At 50.5% G+C, this 22,277-nt stretch overlaps 1 protein-coding gene across 9 annotated transcripts in view; it reads left to right on the top strand.

Annotated features, from left to right (window-relative positions):
* ARHGAP17 (Rho GTPase activating protein 17) overlaps positions 1-22,277 on the top strand; it is a 42,657-nt gene that overhangs the window by 17,301 nt on the left and 3,079 nt on the right. For 5 of the 9 annotated variants that reach the window (XM_050980338.1, XM_050980330.1, XM_050980335.1 and 2 more), the window contains exons 2-19: positions 918-957; positions 4,604-4,708; positions 6,209-6,285; positions 7,362-7,473; positions 7,655-7,731; positions 8,414-8,525; positions 9,203-9,271; positions 9,423-9,504; positions 11,618-11,745; positions 12,471-12,582; positions 13,126-13,207; positions 13,640-13,720; positions 14,363-14,476; positions 14,827-14,918; positions 15,042-15,198; positions 16,636-16,857; positions 18,394-18,554; positions 19,174-19,827. In XM_050980338.1, the coding sequence (XP_050836295.1) occupies positions 918-957; positions 4,604-4,708; positions 6,209-6,285; positions 7,362-7,473; positions 7,655-7,731; positions 8,414-8,525; positions 9,203-9,271; positions 9,423-9,504; positions 11,618-11,745; positions 12,471-12,582; positions 13,126-13,207; positions 13,640-13,720; positions 14,363-14,476; positions 14,827-14,918; positions 15,042-15,198; positions 16,636-16,857; positions 18,394-18,554; positions 19,174-19,827 (2,477 nt within the window). Of the gene's footprint in view, positions 1-917; positions 958-4,603; positions 4,709-6,208; positions 6,286-7,361; positions 7,474-7,654; positions 7,732-8,413; positions 8,526-9,202; positions 9,272-9,422; positions 9,505-11,617; positions 11,746-12,470; positions 12,583-13,125; positions 13,208-13,639; positions 13,721-14,362; positions 14,477-14,826; positions 14,919-15,041; positions 15,199-16,635; positions 16,858-18,393; positions 18,555-19,173; positions 19,828-21,210; positions 21,235-22,277 lie in introns of all 9 variants that reach the window. The other 4 variants (XM_050980331.1, XM_050980332.1, XM_050980333.1 and 1 more) reach the window with 2 other exon arrangements.

Raw genomic sequence — 22,277 nt, 5'->3', positions numbered from 1 at the left:
AGCTGCTGAGGGCTGCTCAGGAACACGAGCTTGCTGTGCATGCCTGGGTTTGCAGTGGGTTATTTGACAGATTGCAGGAGCTGATAAAGCCTGGAGTAGCTGAGGGACTCTGGCAGCAGCAGGGGAAACTCTTGGGACAGGAAGAGTGTCCTGGAGTCCCTCCAAGTGCTCCCTGGTGTAGATGTGTAGTAACGGTGAGCACAGAGAGGGAGAGACTGGGGAACTGAATTTATCTTTATTTTATAGGCCTGGCAAAGAGAAACTCTGTTAGATCACTGTTAGAGCCACAGAGCCACCAGCAAATAAACCAGTGTCAACATTGGGCAGTTTAAAGTTTGTGTGAGCTGGGCTGGCAGGGGTGAGGTGTGTGCAGGGACAGGAGTGTGTCTGCAGCCTCTGGAAGTGTGGGGAAGCCATCAGGGCTTTTCTGTGGAAGGGAGCCTTTCCTGGGAATGCCATTATTCTGCTGAGCTTGCCAAGTACCAGAGCCTGTGTTCAGGGCTGGGAGCTCAGCAGGATGAGGGGATGGGGTTTCTGGTGAAGGCTGTGTGTGTGTGAGGAGCCTCAGGCTGCTCTCCCCAGTAAAGCTCTGCAGTGCTGCAGCTCAGAGAGAGGATGCTGCCTCCCCTGCCCTTCTCGTGGCTTTGATTTCCTGTACAGCCAGGTGCATGGGCTCAGCCTGCTCTGGGTTATTCCACTTGCAAACACCTCTTGGAGCTTGTGCAATGGATTTGTGCTGCAGGCTGGGCACTCCAGGGCTGCCAGGGCTTCCCAGACCCCCTGGGACAGGGGAACTCGGTGCTGTTTGCAGTCATGGCACCATAACTGGAACTGAGCAGGTTTTGTTGGAATTGCTGAGGCAATCTGTGACCCTGAACATGCCAATTGTCTGACAATGGTCTTTTTTCCTCCCTTAGGGCTGAGAGAACAGAGGTACTCAGTGAAGACCTGTTGCAGGTATTGTAACATGCTTCATGTGTATTTTTTTAATGCTGTGATGTGTGAGCCTTCTGAGGTTTGTGGAGTGCCTGATGTGGGGAGAAATCCTGCACATGTCAGGGATGGAACCCTGGATTTTTCAGCACCTGAAAAAACGGGTACATTTTGAGTAGAAAAACTCAGTGACTTCTGAGTGCAGTCACATGGCTTGGTGGAGTGGAGGAGGAACCATCCCTGTTTTTAATGAGATGAACAGGCCTGCTAAGGCCAGGAGCCTTTGGTGCTGCTGATGTGCCAGTCTGTCTGGGGAGGATGATGAGGAAACCCTGCTGGGCACAGCTGGTTTCTGTCCTCACCGCTTTCACCTGGACACATCGACTGGGCCTTAAGAGAAGTGGCACAAATCATCCCAAGGGCTCACCAATCAGTTCTGTTACTGCTTGGAGTGAGTGTACAAATGCTTCTTGTGTAGCTGTGATACTTGTTCTCAGACTTGTCACGCTGACATCGGTTTGTTTGCAGACTTGTCATCTCTGTGCAGATTTACCATCTCATCATGGTGGAATTTAAACTGCAGCTGTCACATTAGCAAGGGTGACTGATTCCATGGAGCAGACTTGTCTTCCCCTGGTTTCTCTGTGGAGGGTTTGTGGAAGGAACACGAACCAGCGAGGGAAGTCAGGCTGGCTGCTCCTGGGGCTGGGTGTGCTGCTCACCTGTGACCCTGCACAAAGCACCTCAGCCTGAGCTCAGGGTCTGCAGTGGGACACTTGTGACCCTGCACAAAGCACCTCAGCCTGAGCTCAGGGCTGCAGTGGGACACTTGTGACCCTGCACAAAGCACCTCAGCCTGAGCTCAGGGCTGCAGTGGGGCAGGGAGCTCAGGGCTGCAGTGGGGCAGGTAGCTCAGGCAGGTGCTGGAGCTGCCTCTGCTTCAGAGCTCTCCAGGCCCAGGAGGCAGCTGAGGGAGTGTGTCAGCCTTCAGACATGAATTCAGCACAAACACCCAGAATTACAGAATCCCAGACTGGTTTGGGGTGGAGGGGACCTCAGAGCCCACCCAGTGCCACCCTGCCATGGCAGGGACACCTCCCACTGTCCCAGGGGGCTCCCAGCCCTGTCCAGCCTGGCCTGGGGCACTGCCAGGGATCCAGGGGCAGCCACAGCTGCTCTGGGCACCCTGTGCCAGTGTAATGGTGACCCAAAACATTTCACCTCCTTTTCAGGGGGTGGCTTTATTTAAACTAAAAACACCTTCCCAGCTTGGCAGTTGTGTTCTCCATTTCTGAGGAGGTGTGCAGCTCAGTGGCACAAAGGCTGTTACACACCTTGGGAGCCTGTGAGAGCCCAGCTGCTTTCTTGCTTAGCTGCAGAGTAGTAACAAGAAGTGAAAGCCAAAAGCTCTGCTGCTTGTTGCCAAAAAAATTTTGCAAGCAAGGCTTTCCCAGGCCCCGAGCAGCCTGGCTACACCCAAGTGGAAGAATTTACTCACTTGTTTGTTTGCTCTTGGGGGCTTGGGCAGGGGCAGGAGGCTCTTATCTAACCCACGAGTTTGGAAACATGGTGCTGCTCACTTCACAAACATGGCTCACAGTTGGGCTTCTTTATATTTAGCCCAAGCTTTGCCACAGGATTGTTACAGCTTTGTTTTGTTCTGTTTTCTGAAGGGCTGTGCTCCATTTCAAGTGTCTGTTCAGTGTGTTTCATCTGAAGACAAGGGCTGTGATTCAGTGCTCAAAAGGCCTTTACAATAGCCCTGCTCTCTGGCAGGGCCCTGTGGCAGATAATAAAGCAATTGTGTGATGTTCTGGATCCAGGGATGGCCCGAGGGGACAGACAGCGTGGCCCCTGGGTCACACTGTCACTTCAGAGGTGGCTGGAGGGAGATTAATGTCCTTTGTGGTGTTCTTGCCATTCTGCCCTAGAGAGCAGAGCAGAGAGGAGAGGGCAGGGCTGTGAAGTTGTGGCTCAGTTCCTGCTGTCACTCACCTGCCCCCTCTGCAGCTCAGGGTGCCTGGGCAGAGCCCTGGCAGTGTGTGTGTGTGCTGCAGCTTCCCAAGGAGCCCCAGCCCAGGCAGGGCTGCCCAGAGGTGCCTCAGCCCCGGGGTGGCACCTGCTCCAGGTGTGGGACAGCCTGGGCTCAGTGCTGGCACTTTTAACTGCCTGAGCTTGAAAAGTGAATTCTTCTGTAACTGGAGGATGGCTCAGAGTGTGGTGGTGGTGTTTGCTCCTTGGGAGGGTGGGCAGGCCCTGGCACAGGTGCCCAGAGCAGCTGGGACTGCCCCTGGATCCCTGGCAGTGTCCCAGGCCAGGCTGGACAGGGCTGGAGCAGCCTGGGACAGTGGGAGGTGTCCCTGCCATGGCAGGGGTGGCACTGGGTGGGCTTTGAGGTCCCTTCCAGCCCAAACCATTCCAGGATTTCATTTGGAAGATAACACAAGGGGAGTGAGTAATCTTATCTGCAGCAATAGAGCACAAACCATACCTGCTTGTTCACTGATCTCCTTATGGACTTCTCCCACCTGGATTTCATTTTGAATTTGTTGCTCCACGCTCTGTAGACAAAAGGCAGAGCCTTGTGCTCTCACAGCAATCTCTGGGCAGTTTCTCTGCAGCTTTTTCTACCCTAATAGATTTTTACTGATCCTTCTGAGCACTTCAACTTGGGTTCATTTTGCCCTCTTGAAAATAAAAAAAAAAAGTAATTTTAGAGCTGTATCAAAAAGTGAAATCTGTTCAGATTATTTCTACAGATGAAATCTACTTTTTTCCCCCTTGCTTTTTAAATAGAATCCATTCCAAAGGGCCTCCTGTTATTCTTGGTGAGTCATCAAAATGCAGATAAACAGCATTCTTTGGGTGCTGTGCACAGAGAGCTCCGTGCCATGAGCAGTTCTGTCCCACTGCTCATCACTGTGTTTGTTTTTGGTGTTCTTTGAAATGAAATAGTCCAAATTCCCTGCTTAAAATCCCTTAGAAGAACAGTTTATCATGTATATGTTTGTCCTGTTCACAGGCTGTGTATTAAGCCATGTTTGAATGAGATGCTGATAAACAGAGCTCTTGTTTGGGCTTTGACTCCTGGTTTTTAATTCCATGTCCCATTGGAACCTCAGGAGTCTCTGCCTGGAAATTCTGTTTTGCTCAGCATGTGGGAGCTTTGTCCTTGTGTTTAACAGCCAGGGAAGGACATGCAGGAGGAGCTTGGAGTGCAGGTTTGCACAGTGGGAAGGAGCTGTCAGATGTGTCTTCAGCACCTACTTCACAAGGTCACAGTGAAAATTGCCAGTTTTCCCACAGTTTTCTCTCTGAATTAGTGTCTCAGGCACCTGCATGTGCCATTCATCTCAGATGCCAGTGCCACCCTGATTCCCTTTTGCTGAGATGCCAAGCAGGGCAATGCTTTTTCCTTTTCCCCCTTGGCAGTGCCATGAGCTCTGATTGAATTTCTGTGCCACTGAAGAGAAAACCAATCTCAGTTTCCCCCCAGGCGTTTTTGCTGCCAGGCACTTCTGCTGAGCAGCTGCACTTCTTGTGAGCTGGAGAATTTGAGAAATCTGCAGCCCAGAGCAGCGTGTGGTACAGGGGGAAGGTTTTCTGCTGAGGCCAGGGAAATAACTTCTGGTTTTTGTGTTGTTTGCTCTTCTCCCCTCTGGCCGAGCAGATCGAGAGGCGCCTGGACACCGTCAGGTCCGTGTGTCACCTGGCCCAGAAGAGGCTGATTGCCTGTCTGCAGGGCCAGCATGGCACTGACCCTGACAAGAGACACGTGAGTACAGCTGGGAGTGCCACCAGGGCAGCACAGCTCTGCCAGGGCAGGACAGCTCTGCCAGGCAGCACAGCTCTGCCAGGGCAGCTCGCTGCTGCCACTAGTGACACTGTGGTGACAGCCCAGGGACAGCCCAGTGCTACTCCAGTGACACCCCAGGGAAACCCCAGTGACACCCTAGTGACACTCAACCTCAGTGACACCCCAGTGACAGCCCAGGGAAACTCCAGTGACAGCCCAGTGACACCCCAGTGATACCCCAGTGACAGCCCAGTGCTACTCCAGTGACACCCCAGTGATACCCCAGTGACAGCCCAGTGACACCCCAGTGACACCCCAGAGAAACCCCAGTGACAGCCCAGTGACAGCCCAGTGATACCCCAGTGACAGCCCAGTGCTTCTCCAGTGACACCCCAGTGACACCCCAGTGACAGCCCAGTGCTACTCCAGTGACAGCCCAGGGAAACTCCAGTGACAGCCCAGTGACAGCCCAGTGACAGCCCAGTGCTACTCCAGTGACAGCCCAGTGCTACTCCAGTGACACCCCAGGGAAACCCCAGTGACAGCCCAGTGAAACCCCATTGAAACCCAAGTGACACCCCAGTCACACCAGTGACAGCCCAGTGACACCCATTGAAACTCCAGTGCCAGCCCAGTGCCAGCTCACCCCAGCACAGCCTGGAGCAGCTCAGCAGTGCCAGGACACTTGGTGTCCCTGCTGGGTGCTGGGGGCTCTCCTGCCCCAGCCAGGGGAGATGATCTGCAGCTCTGGGGAGATGTTCTGCAGCTCTGGGGAGATGTTCTGCAGCTCTGGGGAGATGATCTGCAGCTCTGGGGAGATGTTCTGCAGCTCTGGGGAGATGATCTGCAGCTCTGGGGAGATGATCTGCAGCTCTGGGGAGATGATCTGCAGCTCTGGGGAGATGATCTGCAGCTCTGGGGAGATGATCTGCAGCTCTGGGGAGATGATCTGCAGCTCTGCAGCTCTGCCCCAGCCCCTCAGGTCTGGAGCTGCCCCGGGCCCCTGGCAGCTGAGCTGCCTGGAAATGCTGTCCTGTACACGTTTGGTTCTGCCCTCCTTAGCAAAGCTGTAGGTGGGTTTGCTTAGAGCACCAGAGCCAGAGAGAATTCCCATTCTCACTTTCCTTTTATTGAGGAGCACAGACCTGGAGCAGGGGTACTCAGGAGAGAGAGGTGACAAGCTGGGTGCTTCAATCTCAGCTTCAGGCTGTTTATCTCTCCTTGGCAGTGGCTGAGGTATGCTTTGGGCCAGCCATTCCAGCTAAAACTGGGAAGAAAGTGCCTTTCAGAGTGTCTGAGAACAGGGGTCTTGGGGCTCAAAACTTCTTGTGACTTGGCATTTTCCTGGAGTCCAGGAATGAGCTGTGTTTGTGTAATAGAAACCACATGGGAAGGGAGCAGAACCTGAGAGGGGATGTGCTGGGGAGGCTGGAAAGAGTGAGCAGCACCAAGGTAAGCCCTGTTCCTTCTGTTCCACAGAAAAAACTTCCTCTCACAGCTCTGGCTCAAAACATGCAGGAAGGATCCATCCAGCTGAGTGATGAAACTCTGCTGGGGTAAGTGTTTGCCTTTTTTCCCTGACTTGCTGTCTGACATCTCATTGCCTGCAGGGCTCTAATTAGAACCTCTGGGTGCACAAAGGCTGGTTTCAGTCTAATAAAACTGAATATTTCTAGATTCTTTCTCTAATCCAAAGGGAGAAACTGTGAGCAAGCAGTTTTTCTGGAATGATCTGGGGACAAGTTTTAGGCTGAATTGCATTCTAGAGGATTCTGATTCCCTGCTATCATAAAAGCTTTTAAAATGGCTTTTTTCCTTGTGAGTTGATAGAATTACTGTCTCCATTTGAAGTTTAAAATGTGTATTCTACAGTTAAACTGCGTTTTTATTTTAAACTGCATTCTGCAGGTTTGAATTGATGACTTAAAATAACATCAATTTGCATTAATGGCTCCTAGTTCAAAGTAGCCCAAATTTATCTGTCCTGGCAAAGTGGTTATTTGCAATTAACAGGAAAGTGGCTGAAACAAATGAACCTGCCTGTGCTGAATTCCTGGAGCCAGGTGGGTTTTGTCATTGCTGGTGGGAATTCTTATGGAGACAGTGTAGAATGACCTTAGAAACCTCTGAGAGCATTAGAGACCCTTTCTGAGCCACTGCAGGAGATTTAAACCTGGATAAAAATCTTACAGAACAGGGGTTTTCCTTATAGCAAGCATGAAATGAAGGTCAAGTCGTGGGCTGGGAGCCTGAGCTGCTGGGGATGGGATTGCTGGGAATTAGGGGTGTTCAAAGGGGCTTAGGAGCCACTGAAACACTGCACTGAGCAGTTTCCCTTGCATCTCTGAGATGGAAGGATGGAAATAAATACTGACTTCTGTGCCCTCAGGGCTGCTGTAATCACCTGGATGTCTGCAAGCCTCCAAAGTGCTGTCATGGCTCAGGAATTTAGAAGAAGAAGGTTTAATAACAGCACTTGCCTGTCCCAGATTGCTCCAGGAGAGCACAGAGCAGTTGGGTTCAGGCCATGAAGGGTTGCTTTGCTTTCTCCAGCACAAAGCTTTGCAAAGCTCTGCTCTGCCTTCAGTCCTTCAGTCAGTAACTGCCATGACAGTGTCTGTAATTCTTACAGGAAAATGCTGGATACCTGTGGGGATGCAGAGAATAAACTGGCAATGGAGCTCTCCCAGCTTGAAGTACAGATTGAGAGAGAAGTTATAGACCCACTGTGCCTGCTGACAGAGGTGAGACACACCTGGATTGCTGCATGAGCTGAGCAGAAGTGGATTCTCTCAGTGCTGGTATTAAAAAACTGCTTTAAGGAGCCCTGTGTTCGTGGTGGAAAGTGGGTATGAAAGCTACAACATGTAATTTGTTACAATGCACAATTTAAAATTGAATGTAAGCCCGTAACTCTCATTTCAGACAGAGATCCCAAACATCCAGAAGCAGAGGAAGCAGCTTGCAAAGCTGGTGCTGGACTGGGATTCTGCAAGGGGAAGGTAGGAGAGCATTTTAATTCCTGGGTGCTTTTCTGTCCCTGTGAGCTCCTTGCTGGCATCTGATGGCACCTGCTCTGCTCTGGGGCTTGCTCCTGAAATGCTGCTGTGAGCAGGCAGTAGGTGGAAAAAGACAGAGTCACATTTCAGTTGCACCAGAAGAGGATCCATGACTGCTAGATCCAAACAGAATCAGGATTCCAGAGTTGTTACACGCCTCTATGCAGCTGGGAAAATGTTGGAAACTCATCCAGTCTGCAGTTCATGCAAGTGTTCAACTTAAATAAGGAATCACTGCAGTTCCCAGCCTAAAGAGGGAGCAGGAAGCTCCCTGGGTAACCACACCAGGTGCTTTGGCAGCCCTGTTTGGAGCCATCTCCTTGGGAGGCTCCTGGCTCATCCATCTCCCCCTGAGTGCCTTTGGATGGTTTTGCACTGCCCTGAGAGCTGGGGGAGCCATTTCCAGCATATTCCACAGCCATGATATGGGGCAGACACAGGGGCCCTGGTGGTTTTTATAGCTGCTGGTGGATTATGTCAGCATGTCATGACTGGTGTGTTTGGGACCTTTTGGTTCTGTTGGAAAACCTCTGGAACTGTGGGGATGGTTTCCTGTAGAGAGAAACCATAAATGTAGATTTGTGTTGAATATTGATTCTCACAGACTGAAACTTTTCTTCCCCAGATACAACCAAGCCCACAAGACTTCAGGAACAAATTTCCAAGTGCATCCTTCAAAAATAGAATCTCTTAAGGAAGAGATGGATGAGGCTGGAAACAAAGTAGAGCAGTGCAAGGTAAGGACAGGATGAGTGTCCCTTCCACAGCTCCCGTGGAATTGCCCACTTGTGCAGCTGCAAGTCATGTGGCTGTGACAGTGTCTGTCCTGGGGGCATTTTCATGCCAGCTGATCTCTGGATTGCTGTATTCAATGAGGAACTCCATCCAGGGTGTTTCCAAGCTGGGTATTGGACATTATTTTCAGTTTCAGTCTCACCCAGCTGTGTCCTGGCCAGGAATGAATGCTCAGGGTGTCTGGGTGCTCCAAGCCATGGAGCAGCTGTGCAGTAGGAGGCCCCTGGAGGAACCTGAAGCTGGGCCTGTGACACCTCCCAGGAGCTGTGGCACCTCTGAGCAGCTCACATTCATTTTCACTTCTCAACAGCAAATGCTCCATTGAGTACTGAGAACTGAAACCATTTTTATTAGTTCTTGTCTTTGAGTGCTATAAATAACTGGACTGAATGGAAACATGTCCTTGACTGAAGGGGGCAACTGCTTTGCTGCATAAACCAGAGTTAGGAGTCTGAAATCATTTTGGAGAAATGATTGAAGCTTGAAGAGCACTTGGGTCAGAGCAGGTGCATTACAGCTTCTTAGTTCAGACCTCCTGCAGGCAAAATAAACCCAATCCATGTGTGTGTCTGAAGTGAGAGGAGTAACTGTGCTGTCCTGGCTTGCATGTTTCCCAAAGGACCAGCTGGCTGCAGACATGTACAGCTTTGTGTCCAAGGAGGGGGAGTACGCCCGCTGCTTTGTCACGGTGAGTGCTGCCCTGGGCCCTGCCTCTGCACAGCTGGCACACACACTGGGGTCTCAGAGGTGACACTGTGTGCTGCACCTTTCCTCTTGTCTTATGTGCTCATCAGAAGCTAATGCTCTTTTTGTTTTTAAAATGTGGCTTCTGTTCTCAGTTATTAGAAGCACAAGCAGATTACCATAGAAAAGCATTAGCAGTCATAGAAAAGGTCCTACCCGAAATTCAAGCCCACCAAGGTAAAGTAACCTGTGCTCTGGCTGATCTTCTCCTTGCCTGTGCCACCTATGCACAATATTCTCCTCCTCTCTCTCGACTCTCTTGCATGCAGACTGATTTAATAAGGCCATTTTGATCTGCTTAACAGTTTTACATTCCCGAGCATAATTCCATCTTCCTGCTCCCCGGAGCTCTCCAGCCATGTTTAACACACTAATCAAATATTAATTAAGGATCTCTCTGCTACCCAGGAGGGCTAAGGAAGGATTTTTCTGTTTGCTTACCTGTTTTCCTTGTGCCCTTTTGGTGAGTCACAGCTGGCTCTTTGGGCCAGTGGAAGTGTCACTGTGATTTGGTTCTTGAGTGATGACAGGTGATTATCAGGAGCACTCCATGGATTTTGAGCAGCTTGATTTTTTTTTTCCCCTCATTTTTTGCAGTCCTCTTCCCCAGTGTGCACTGCATGCAGGGAAACAGAGAGTTTGGGTTCTTTTGCTGATTACCAGCTGTTAAAAAATTGAGTTGTACAGCTTCATTTCTTCCCTAAGAAGAACTGGAACTGCTGCCAAGCTTCCACTATCAGGGGACTTCAGGTGTATCACTGATGATTTGGGATGAAGATGCACTGTGTGCTCTGGAAACTACTCCAAAATATTGGCTGTGGTGTCCCTGAGTCTTTGGAGCAGTAGGTGAACAGAGTCTGAGGGAAAATCCAGTGTGAGCTGAGGCAGGCTCAGGTATCTTCAGCTGCTGAAGGCTGTTAAAGAAGAAATTCAATACATAAATCAGTAGGAGCACTGTGGAAAGTGGTGTGGGGTATCTGTGCTGTGTGGGAGAGGAGGTGATGCTGGTGCAGCAGCAGGGCTCAGCAGAAAGTTCTTTGTGGAAATGGCTGCTTGAAATGTGTTATTTTTGCATGGAGAGCTGGGACAGGGCAGCTGATCACAAAGGCTCCAGAGCAGTCTGACCTCCCTGGAAGGTGGCTGGGAGCCGTGGTGGCCGAGTGCTGAGTGTGGGGAATGTCTCACCTTGTGCTCCTAGCTGCAGTGTCAGTTAGAACCCCAGAAAGGTTTGGGTTCAAGGGACCCTAAAGCCACCTAGTGCCAGCCCTGCCATGGCAGGGACACCTCCCACTGTCCCAGGCTGCCCCCAGCCCTGTCCAGCCTGGCCTGGGGCACTGCCAGGGATGGGAGCTGGGGCTCTGAACAAGCTGAGCTTTCTTTTCCTAATGTTTGCTGTAATTTGCAGAGGTTGGGAAATGCCTCGTGCATCTCATGGTGTGTTAATGAGTGAGAGGGACTACAGCAGGACAAGGGAGGTGACTGATGTGGTTTTGTAAAGAAAAGGGGTGAATTAAATCCTTTGCAGAAACACTTGGCCTTCAGAGCACTCTTTGAAGTCCTCTGAAGTTTTTGTCCTTCTTGGCCTCTTTTCCACATAAAAGAAATAACACATCTGTACTAACAATAACCTTTTACATCTGCATTTTTTCAGTTAAAGTTGCAGAAATGGGTCAGAACATAAATTACAGGAAAGAAGAAATTGACATTAATTTGGAGAAATTGGTGCAAATTGGAGTTAAACAAGAGCTGAAGAATTAAATTGAAAATTTGAATGTAATGGTGCTGGGCTGTTACCATGGCAGTTCTGATGTGATACCTGGGGCTGTTAACATCCATTGTAATTTGCTGATTTAAGGGATCAAATTTAAGGAATAAAACAGCTCAGTTTTTATTCCTCTTAAATGCAGTTAAAACCAAAATCAGCCCAGGTCATGCAGTCTGGACAAAATTTTCCTCACAGATTCTTGCAGAGCCAAATCAGCATTACTGGAACGTGCAGCCTCGTGCTGGCACTTGTTGAGGTCTGTTATTTATAATTCCAGTTACACACAGAATTTGTATGTGGTATTCCATCCAGAAAGATGCAGAAGTATTTTTTTCTCGACCACCAGCAGCCTCATTTTCTCCTTGCTCATGATCCAAGGGACTTTACCAATCAAGGGCTGTAAAACTCCTGCTGTAGGCTGAACATTTCTGTGCTGTCCTAGAGGCTTTCTTCTCTTCTTGCCTGGGCTGTGATTCAGGGGTTTGCTAGATATCCTGCTCAGTGTTTTGATGCTCTCCAACTTAGACAAATGGACTGAAAAGCCAGCTTTTGGAACTCCTCTGGAAGAGCACCTCAAGCGCAGCGGGCGGGAAATCGCGGTGCCCATCGAAGCCTGCGTCATGATGCTGCTGGAGACAGGCATGAGAGAGGAGGTGGGTGGTGCCAGGTCCCAGCTGGGTGGTGCCAGATCCCAGGTGGGTGGTGCCAGATCCCAGGTGGGTGATGCCAGATCCCAGGTGGGTGATGCCAGATCCCAGGTGGGTGATGCCAAATCCCAGGCATGAGAGAGGAGCTGGGTGATGCCAGATCCCAGGCATGAGAGAGGAGCTGGGTGATGCCAGATCCCAGCTGGGTGATGCCAGATCCCAGGTGGGTGATGCCAGATCCCAGCCATGAAAGAGGAGCTGGGTGATGCCAGATCCCAGGCATGAGAGAGGAGCTGGGTGATGCCAGATCCCAGGCATGAGAGAGGAGCTGGGTGATGCCAGATCCCAGGCATGAGAGAGGAGGTGGGTGATGCCAGATCCCAACCCAGGAGCGAGGGGATGAGGGCCCAGTGAGCTCACAAACTGGGGTCTGTTTGATAATGTGTTGCTTAAGTAATTTTTTCATTTAGTAGTTGGGAAATGTTTTGCCACAGAATAACCTCAGCATGTGTGAAGTATTTTGGAAGTGGATGCACATACAATGAAATTAGGGTGGGCCAAGGGTGGGAAAGAGCTGAACCATGGTCAGGTGGCAGTGGCAGGGCACATGAGGGGCCAGCTGGGTCATAGCTGTCAGGGGAAGGCACCAGTGCTGGGGTGTTCTCAGAGGATGTTGTAAAACCCTGCCAATGTGTGGTCACCAATCAACACATTTGATTTCTCTGATGCAGGGCTTGTTCAGAATTGCTGCTGGAGCCTCCAAGTTAAAAAAGCTGAAAGCTGCCCTGGACTGTTCCACTTCCCAGCTGGATGAGTTTTACTCAGATCCCCACGCTGTTGCAGGTATTGGGAGTGTTGTGAATCCAAGCCAGGTGTAAGCTGACACGACACAGCTTCGTGCTGTTCAGGGGTGATCTCCACAGTTGGACTGGGAGAAGTGGCAGCCAGTGGAAAGTTCACTGCACAGTTTGACACAGATAAGTGTAGGGTGCCCGTGCTGATCACAGCTGCTGTATTTGTGTCAATGCTGTGTAAAATTCAGGTGATCACGATGGCCCAGCCGTCACATCTCTCATGACAAGAGTGTAAACGTGGTCAGGGCAGGTTAGAGCTGTGTGTAGACCTTCAGTACATCTTCATAAGAAGTCCTTTGTCCTGAAGAGATGATTGAGAGGTTTACAGCATGTTTCTGCCAAATTGCACCAATTGTTTACAGAGCCTTTGTGCTGAGATCTGAGCAGCTCCACTGTGCGAGTGTCAGGTCTTGCCACTTTCCCTGGTGCTTGGAATTCATTGCACAGATAAAACTGCAAAGTGAGGGCAGAATTTTCCCTGGAGTGTGAAAGCAGTGGCTGAGGAGCCAACGTGTCCCTGTCTGCATTGCAGGTGCCTTGAAATCCTATTTACGGGAGCTGCCAGAGCCTCTCATGACCTACAGCCTGTATGAGGAGTGGACACAAGCTGCCAAGTAAGCATGCTAGAAATAGCTGTGGAGGAAGTCATGCTGCATATTCCTGGTAAATTTGATTCTTCACAGATGAATTCAAAAGAAACAGCCAAGCTCACACAGTTATTTATTATTTCACTGACGGGTATTTCGTGTAACAAATGATTTTAAATAATGAATAGCACAAAAAAATTAATAAAAATAGCACAAAATGTGGTGAAATACCTACTTTGTTTAACTGTTAGGGCTGCTTCAGGCTGCTGGCTGCACAGTATTGATGCTCAAGCAGTTTTGTTGCAGGTAGAGATCATTCGGGGATCTGACAAGCAGGTTACTGAGTCCAAAAATTTCTTTGGCATAAGTGGAAGCTGATACCATCATCTCTTTGTCACTGCAGAAACAACTAATTCCTGCCCTGAAAGTAAGATGTCATGGCATGTTTTGTCCTTTCAGTATTCAGGACCAGGATAAGAAGCTCCAGGAGTTATGGAGGATTTGTAACAGATTACCTGAGCATTACCGTGTTAACTTCAGGTGGGTGTGAGCATCTCTCAGCTCAGCTGCTGTGCACCCCAAAGCCAATTAAACTAAACTCTAATCCAGGTGTGCTGTTCTTGGCCAAATTCAGGGAGATTTATAGAAATACCTCTTGTTTCATGCAGCAGTGGCCCTGCACAGGTGGTATCCTCAGATTAGTTCCCTTCTGGCTGTCAGGACATAGTGATGCACAGAGCCTTTCTACTTATGGTTCATGCCCTGCTCTTTGCTGTAGTTTCCAGTCTTAGAAAACACCTGGATCTGTCTCAAACATCTCATTTTTCCTTTTTGTTTTGCATTTTGGAAATGAACCGGAACAAAACCAGCTCTGGTGATTCCTAGAAGCATGGAATTCCCATTACAGCCCATAAAACTAGCTGAAATTAAGGGTTTTTCTCTGGAAGTATAATATTTCTGTGGTTCTATTTTGCTAAGATGGGAGCTGCTTTCTTTGCTACCCAGTTCAACTTTTATGAGTCAGGAGCAGAAGCTTTGGGCAGCTGCCAAGCAAGAAGGCTGCTCATCTCATTTCCGTGTTGTTGGGAGCTCTCTGTACAAGTTCTTGAACTTTTATTTACTTGCTTTCAACAAGAAACGCTCATGGTTCCTGCTCTTTAATTGTTTCTTTCCTTTTTGAAGGTATTTAATCAAATTTTTAGCCAAGCTTGCCCAGAACAGCGACGTTAACAAAATGACACCGAGCAACATCGCCATAGTCTTGGGCCCCAACTTGTTGTGGGCAAAGAATGAAGGGTGAGTTCTTTCAAGAAAGCTACAGAGCAGAATGGGGGGAAGCTGTAGAACTGATAGGTTTAAATCCTTTAGCAAGGAATTTAGCAATTCACAGAAAGGGACTGCTTACCTAAAAAATGCTTCAAGTGTTCTTTCAGCCCATGCCTCCAGGTCCTTTGAGGCAGGAGGGTTTCAGGGGTGTTTCCAAGAGCTCTGAATGGTCTGGAGTCCAGCACAGTTGCTCTTTCTCTGGTACTGAGGAGCTGATCCATCGTGCTTAGCCTAATTTGTTATTTAAGTCTCTGAATTGATTTTAATTTTCTTACTTTGGTGGAACTCTGAATAAAGTGTTGTTCAAATCTCCCCTGCAGATCCCTTGCTGAGATGGCAGCAGCCACCTCAGTGCATGTGGTGGCAGTGATTGAGCCCATCATTCAGCATGCAGACTGGTTCTTCCCTGGAGGTGAGCTCTGCCACAGCCCAGCAGTTTTACACTCCCCTCCAGCTCACCCTCAGTGGCTTGTGCAGGAGGCACCCCTCGGCATGTGTGTGTGTCTAAGGAGGCATTCTGTCTGTCCCTCTTCAGATGAGGATTTCAATGTGTCTGGGGCGTTTGTGGCAGTTCCTGCTGTAAATTCCAACCACTTGTCACACACTGGGAATGACTATGAATGTGGGACCCTGGAGAGGAAGAGGCCTCTGAGCATGACTGTGATGGAAGGGGATTTGCTGAAGAAGGAAAGGTAGGTGTAATTCTCACCTAGGGGGTCCACTACAGCCCTCTTCCAATGAGGCTTCAATCAGACATCTTCACTGGTGTCAGGAGAGGAATTCCATGGAAATGCTGTAGATAACAATAGTGATTTATTCCCTGTTGTTGCAGCCTGAGGATGGCTCCGAGGTAATGTACTGTTACTTCCTTCCAGTTCCACTCCATGCATGACAAATCCCAAGCAGATATTGCTGCTCCCAGTCTCCATTCTCCTGGCACACACTGGGGGTGGTGTGAGATTCACAGGAGCAGAGGTGTCTGCAGGAGTCTCAGTCTCTAACTTCTGGTATCCCATGGCTTCTCTTTCAAAGCCCATAAGCTGAGGTGGTGCTACCTGGTGCCTTCATGATAAGACTTCTGAGTTGATGATGGTACAGTATTGCCACAGCAAGCAGTAGAATGCTAAAAACTCCCAGTAAAACGTGCTGTTTCCCATATAACATGTAGTGTAACGTTCATTCTTATCACTCCTCATGAGTATTCAAGTGACGTGCTTGTTTTTAGCTGTGGATGCAAATGTTGTTACCTGTTAGCTGCGACCAGCCACATGCAAATTTGTCAGCACTCACAGAGGAAGAAGAAAATCAGTTCAAGATTCAGTGTTTAACACAACAAGAATAAAATAATTTCTAGAATGAATGTGCTGTATGCATTCTAAAATCTGTTAAAGAGTTAGGGTCTGTTTCTCCACTGTTCTCCATGAAACACAAATAGAATGATTTGGGTTGGAGAAGACTGTAAGGCTCTCCCATTCCAGCCCCCGAATCACAGCCTGTATCCAGTAGCTTTTTTGGAATCTCTGCTGCAACTTAGTGTGTGATAGAAACAAAATTCATGTGGCAGAATGCATTTAGTGAGGAGCTAGGGTGGTATGTGAGGAAACGTCTGTGTTTACATGTGAGATCCCGAGTGCTCTGACCTCATTGTCATCAGTGTTTGTCTCCAAATGTAATTGAGTAGTTTGTTCACTGCTGTTGAGCTTATCCCTCTGTGGGGATAAGCCAAATCCTGTTGCATGTCTTAACCTTGCTGGTGTTGGGCACCCACTGGGGGACTCTAACATCGTGGTGTTGGGCACCCAATGGGGGACTCTAACATCGTGGTGTTGGGCACCCATGGGGGGCTCTAACATCGTGGTGTTGGGCACCCAATGGAGGCTCTAACATCGTGGTGTTGGGCACCCATGGGGGGCTCTAACATCGTGGTGTTGGGCACCCACTGCGGGCTCTAACATCGTGGTGTTGGGCACCCACTGGGGCTCTAACATCGTGGTGTGGTGCAGCCAGCAGAGCTTTCCTCGTCGCTGCTTTGCATGTGGGGGTTTGTCTGGGGGTGGGACACCCCGAGTCCTGCTGCAGCAGCCCCTGGGGTGGCCGCCTGCTGTGTTCACTCTCTCTTCTCTCTGTAGCTTTGGTGTGAAGGTGCTGGAGCTGTCTGTGACCCCGCGGCGGGGCGGCACTGTGAGCAGAAAGCTCACCTCGCCCGCCTTCCAGCCGCCGCTGCCGCCCTGCGAGCCCGCGGGGGCTGAGCCCTGCCCGCCCTCGGGGGCTGAGCCCGGCCCCGGGGCTGGCCCCGCTCCCTCTGCTGCCCCAGCAGAGCAGCCCCAGGCTCCAGGCACTGAGGATGCCAGGTAAGTGGCACGGCTTGCGCTGGCGGCGGCTTGGCAGCGGCTCCGGCAGCCACCTGGTGTCACCTGTGCCCCCTGGGATGTGCCCTGGCAGCTGTGGGCAGCAGTGACCTGGTGTCACCTGTGCCCCCTGGGATGTGCCCTGGCAGCTGTGGGCAGCAGTGACCTGGTGTCACCTCTGCCCCCTGGGATGTGCCCTGGCAGCTGTGGGCAGCAGTGACCTGCAGGAGCTCTCCTGCCATGGGTATGGCTCCACAATTGGGCTTCTGAAATAAAACACAAAACTGGTCTTACAAAATAGCATCCATGGTTCTGGGTGTTCTGGAATTCATCTGCTAATATAACATACACAGTTCTGTCTGTTCTGGAGCTCATCTTCTAATAGACTGGAATTCTTGGGGGGGAAAATGATGATGAAAAATACACTCTGTTTCTCCTGCCCACACTGACCCTCCCAGGTTATGTTCTGGAGATGTGCACACAGGTGATACCAGTTTGCTGCTGAAAGAGCATAACCTACAGTGGCAATACCAGAAGCCTGTTGGTCTTGTTTGTTGTTTCTTGTACACGTTATCTGCTTATGTCTTGTTTTGTTTATTTGTCTGTAGCAGGTGCTAGTGACGAGCAGACTTGCTTACTAGAGAACTGGCAGTTTATCATATTTCAGGATTAGTTCCTTTAGGACAAGTAGGTACACAGGCTCTTTGTTATTTAATTTCTCTGGAAGCTCTGTGCTTGTGTCCCTGAACTCCAAGGCTAATTGCAGCAGCCTGACTTCCTCCTGTGAGAGGTAGAAGCAGCACTTTGCTGTCAGCTCCTCGGTGTTCTGAGAGCTGTGACAAACCACGTGTGAAGCCTGCAGTGCTTCCAAATGTCAGCCTCAGGGTGAAACCCCACCGTGGGGTTTGATGCAGCACTGACTCTTGTGCACAGAGCTTGTTCTCAGGTGACATATTCACAAAACCAGCTCGTTTGGAAATCCCCTGCACACCAGTATTTCCTCCACAGATGGCTTTTGTGGCAGAGGCAGCTGAAAATAAACCTCGGGGGTCGTGTCTGAAAGTTGCACTTAAAATCTGCACAGGCTCTGTGCAAGTACTCACAGTTTGTTAGCAGCACCTGGAGAAACAGGGATTGCAAAGTGCCAGTGGAAGTGAATAAAGTGAGTCCTTTTGGGGGCTAAATTGCTGCAGGTGACTCTAAATACAAAGCAGTGAGAGAAGCCTGCAGGTGCACGGCCACAGGAGGGGACCCTGCCCAGACCCACCTCAGCTGGCTCATCCTCCATCATCACCCTCAGCCAGCACTGCCACGGCATTCACCACTGGGCCACCAAGTGCCACATCCACGTGTTTGGAACACTTCAGGGACTGTGACTCCACCCCTTCCCTGGGCACCTGTGCCAGGGCTTGGCAGCGCTTTCCATGAAAACCATTTCCTCTGTCTATCCACAGCAGGCTTTGTAAGGGAGCAGCTGCAGCTGAGCCGGACGAGCAGCAAGGTCACAGCCATCTCTAACGTGGGCTCTGTCGTTTGCAGCACCTCCAAGGCCAAGGAGAGCACGAGTGCAGCCACTCCTCCCCCGGTGAGGAACGGCCAGGCAGGCCCAGCCCCGGGCCAGGCAGCGCCCAGCAGCTCCCAGCTCTCTGTCAGCCAGCCCCAGAACGCTGCTGGTCCCAGTCCCCACGCCCTGAGGAGAGGTGTGTGCTCGTTGCTTTCCAAGACACTGTGTTCCAAGCCTTGAGGTACTGCAGAAATGCTGCTGAAATAACTTTATCAGCATCTCTGCCCTTATGCAGACAGCAGTTTAATCTGTTGGCTTGTCCCCAGACTTGGCTGTAAAGCAGCTGTGACTTTTGGACTCTCTGAATGGTGACAGTGTCAGCAGTGCTGTTTGACAAACTGTCAAAAGCTATTGATCAGTAAATGCTTGTACTTGATAATGCTCCACTTCATTTGATAACATAGCTGGGGTTTTTTTGTGCTGCTAATTGTTTTCTTTGGGAGCTTGCTTTGGAATCGTAGAATTCCAGAATGCTTTGGGTTGGGAGGGACCTTAAAACTCACCTTGTTCTGTCCTCTGCCATGGCAGGGACACCTTCCACTGTCCCAGGCTGCTCCAAGCCCTGTCCAGCCTGGTCTGGGACACTGCCAGGGATCCGGGGACAGCCCCAGCTGCTCTGGGCACCTGTGCCAGGGCACAGCAATTCCTAATTCCCAACATCCCATCCACCCCTGCCCTCTGGCAGTGGGAAGCCATTCCCCATGACCTGTCACTGCCTGTCCCTGATGCTGACATCTCCCCTCTTCTCTCCACAGCTGTGAAGAAGCCTGCACCAGCCCCCCCCAAGCCAGCCAACCCCCCCCCGGGGCAGCCAGGCAGCCAAAGCTCTTCCCCAGCTGCTCAGCCACCTTCCATCTCTCCAAAACCCCCGGCCAGAAGCTCTTCTCCTCCTGCTCAACAGGCGAACCCGGGAGCAGCCCAGACCTCCTCCCCCGGCCAGGTTTCCGCACCTCGCAGATACTCCAGCAGCCTGTCCCCGCTCCAGGCTCCCAGCCACCCGCCCCCGCAGCCCCCGGCGCAGGCAACTCCTCCCCTGCAGCCCAAGGGCAGCAGCAGCAGCAGCAGCCAAGCATCTCCTGGCGAGCAGGGCCCGGAGCAGCAGCAGCAGCAGCAGCAGCAGCAGCAGCAGCAGCAGCAGCCCTGCTCCTCCTCCTCCTCGGTGCCCCTGCCGCAGACCCCCACCCCTCCCGACACGCCCCCGCTGGGCAAGCACCCGGGCGGTGCCCCCGCCGTGCCCCCCGAGCCCTGCCCGGCTCCCTGCGGCCCCCAGGGGGGCACCTTGCCCCGGCCCCGGCCCGTGCCCAAGCCCAGGAACAGACCCAGCGTGCCCCCCCCGCCGCACCCTCCCTCGCAGCCGCCCGCCGACGGGACTGCAAACCCGCCACCAACGGGCTCCAAAATTGTCACAGGTGAGTGAGGGAGGGAGGGAGGGCATCCCCTGGTGCTGGGGAGTGCAGGGCACCGAGTGCTGGGGGCGTGGGGCAGCTGGGAAGCACAAACCTCGGTTAAAATACAGCTCATTCCCAGTGAGTGCCCACTCCACAGCAGTGATGGAATAGAGGGAGCTGGGAAGCACAAACCTCAGTTAAAATACAGCTCATTCCCAGTGAGTGCCCACTCCACAGCAGTGATGGAATAGAGGGAGCTGGGAAGCACAAACCTCAGTTAAAATACAGCTCATTTCCAGTGAGTGCCCACTCCACAGCAGTGTTGGAATGGAGGGAGCTGGGAAGCACAAACCTCAGTTAAAATACAGCTCATTTCCAGTGAGTGCCCACTCCACAGTACTGATGGAATGGGAAGCACAAACCTCAGTTAAAATACAGCTCATTTCCAGTGAGTGCCCACTCCACAGTACTGATGGAATGGAGGGAAGCACAAATCTCAGTTAAAATACAGCTCATTCCCAGTGAGTGCCCACTCCACAGTACTGATGGAATGGGGGGAAGCACAAATCTCAGTTAAAATACTCACAGCTCATTTCCAGTGAGTGCCCACCCAGCTGCTCTGCACACGAGGCTGTCCTTCCTCAGGCAGAAGTGTTTGGGGGCAAGTGGAGATGAACTTTTGTTGTTTTTTTTTTTTTTTCCTGTTTGGAAGCTTAACACTGTGACAGCAGCTCCAGCTCAGCATCTTGGCAGTCAATTCTGCTTGTACATCTGTTGCCAAAAAGCAAATATTTAGAGGAGGGAGAAGATGTAGCCAAGGATGGTGGATTTCAGCACATACTGAGATAAGAAAAGGGCACGAGTGGTCACTGGCACGTGTTCTAGTAGGCAAAACATGCAGAGGATGTTTTACCTTGTGAGAACAGAGCCTTCTGATGTGCATTTAAGTTGGACATCCAGAAGCTGAAGAATCACCTGTATTACACTGTATTTCTTAGGTCAGTATTTATAGAGCCTCACATTTTAAGTGCAGTCCTTGTTTTAAGACAACCATGAAGTAAAGAGAAACTTTTGTCTTCTCACAGAAGCTTCATGAAGCTTGTAGTTACCAGTTTGGTTGGGATAATGTTACTTGAATAAAGTTTATTTTTTTAAAGTGCAGTTGCTGAGGCCATTCAAAACCAGCAGACTTTGGAATGTTTTCCTGCTGAGTCACTGCTTATTCTGGGAAATTCTGAAGGGACAGATACTGAATGTGGGAGACTAATGCTTTTAAATCTACTTATAATTAATAATGGTTGGAACTTTCCCATGACACTGCAGCTTCTCTAGAATTAGACTAATGTGTTGGAATGCAGAGTATCAATTCTGTTGCCTAACAGCTCTACCCCAATGCCTTCACAGGTGGGGATGGTTACTGCGAATAAGGTTTGTACTCACAGAACCTGCAGCTCACCTGCTCCTGTTTGTAGCTTGAGTTCAGACATGTGCTTGGAACTGTGCTCTGCCAGCCCTGTGGCCTCACCCCTCTGTAGGAAATGTGCTCTGCCAGCTCTGTCCCTCGTCCCTCCATAGTGTCCTGCCTGCTGCCCAGCTCTGATAGGACTGTGAGCATTCACTCATTCCTTCAGTCCCTGGAAAGAGCTCACACTTCACACCAGGCCCCCACAGTCAGCCCCAAGGCAGGGGTGATGGGTGACCCCTTTCCAGCAGGTTTGTTCTCCTCACTCCGGACAAATATTAATTTTCCCACAATTGGTGCTTTGTGGTTACCTTTTAATGTAGCTCTCACTTTAGCTTTGCAGTTATTTTTAACCATTTGGGGTTTTCTGGCAAAACCCAGGCTGATGTGACTAAACCCAGGCTAAACCCGTGCTGCTGCTGCCCCCTGAGCTGTGGCACAGCAGGAGAGGGCACTGAACTCAGTGTTCACTGACAAGTCAGGCTGGAAATCACTCAGGTTTGGGGTTTCTGTTAACTGGAGAAAGAGGTGGCCTGGAGGCTGCCCTGGATCCCTGGAGGTGGCCAAGGCCAGGTTGGGTGGGGCTTGGAGCAGCCTGGGTTAATGGGAGGTGTCCCTGCCCATTCTGGGGCTCCAGGAAGAAACCTGCAGTGAATAAGCTGTGATTCTTAAAATAATTGACTTCTGATTGTACTTTTGTCAGAGTATTTAAAATATGGGGATAATTTATTCCCAAGCTGAAGTCAGAAGTGGGGCTGGGCTCTGAATCCTGACAGCACTTCACAATGAAGTTAACAGCAGCAGCAGCTGTGCTAATGAGTCAAACTTCAAGGAAAGACTTAATCTAAATTTCCAAGTGTTTCACAGTTTGACCATATTTATTTTCATTTTAGGGTTTTCCTGGTTCTGAGGAAATTGCTTCAATGATAGCAGACAGGGAGGGTTTGTTTTACCCCAGTGTGATGGGAGAAATCCTTATCTTGTAATTAACATCCAGCTGGGGCTGCTT

Source organism: Serinus canaria, chromosome 14 (assembly GCF_022539315.1).
Source record: "Serinus canaria isolate serCan28SL12 chromosome 14, serCan2020, whole genome shotgun sequence".
Classification (NCBI taxonomy): domain Eukaryota; kingdom Metazoa; phylum Chordata; class Aves; order Passeriformes; family Fringillidae; genus Serinus; species Serinus canaria.
The sequence above is the reverse complement of the archived record's forward strand: the minus strand, read 5'-3'. Positions and strand labels throughout refer to the sequence as shown.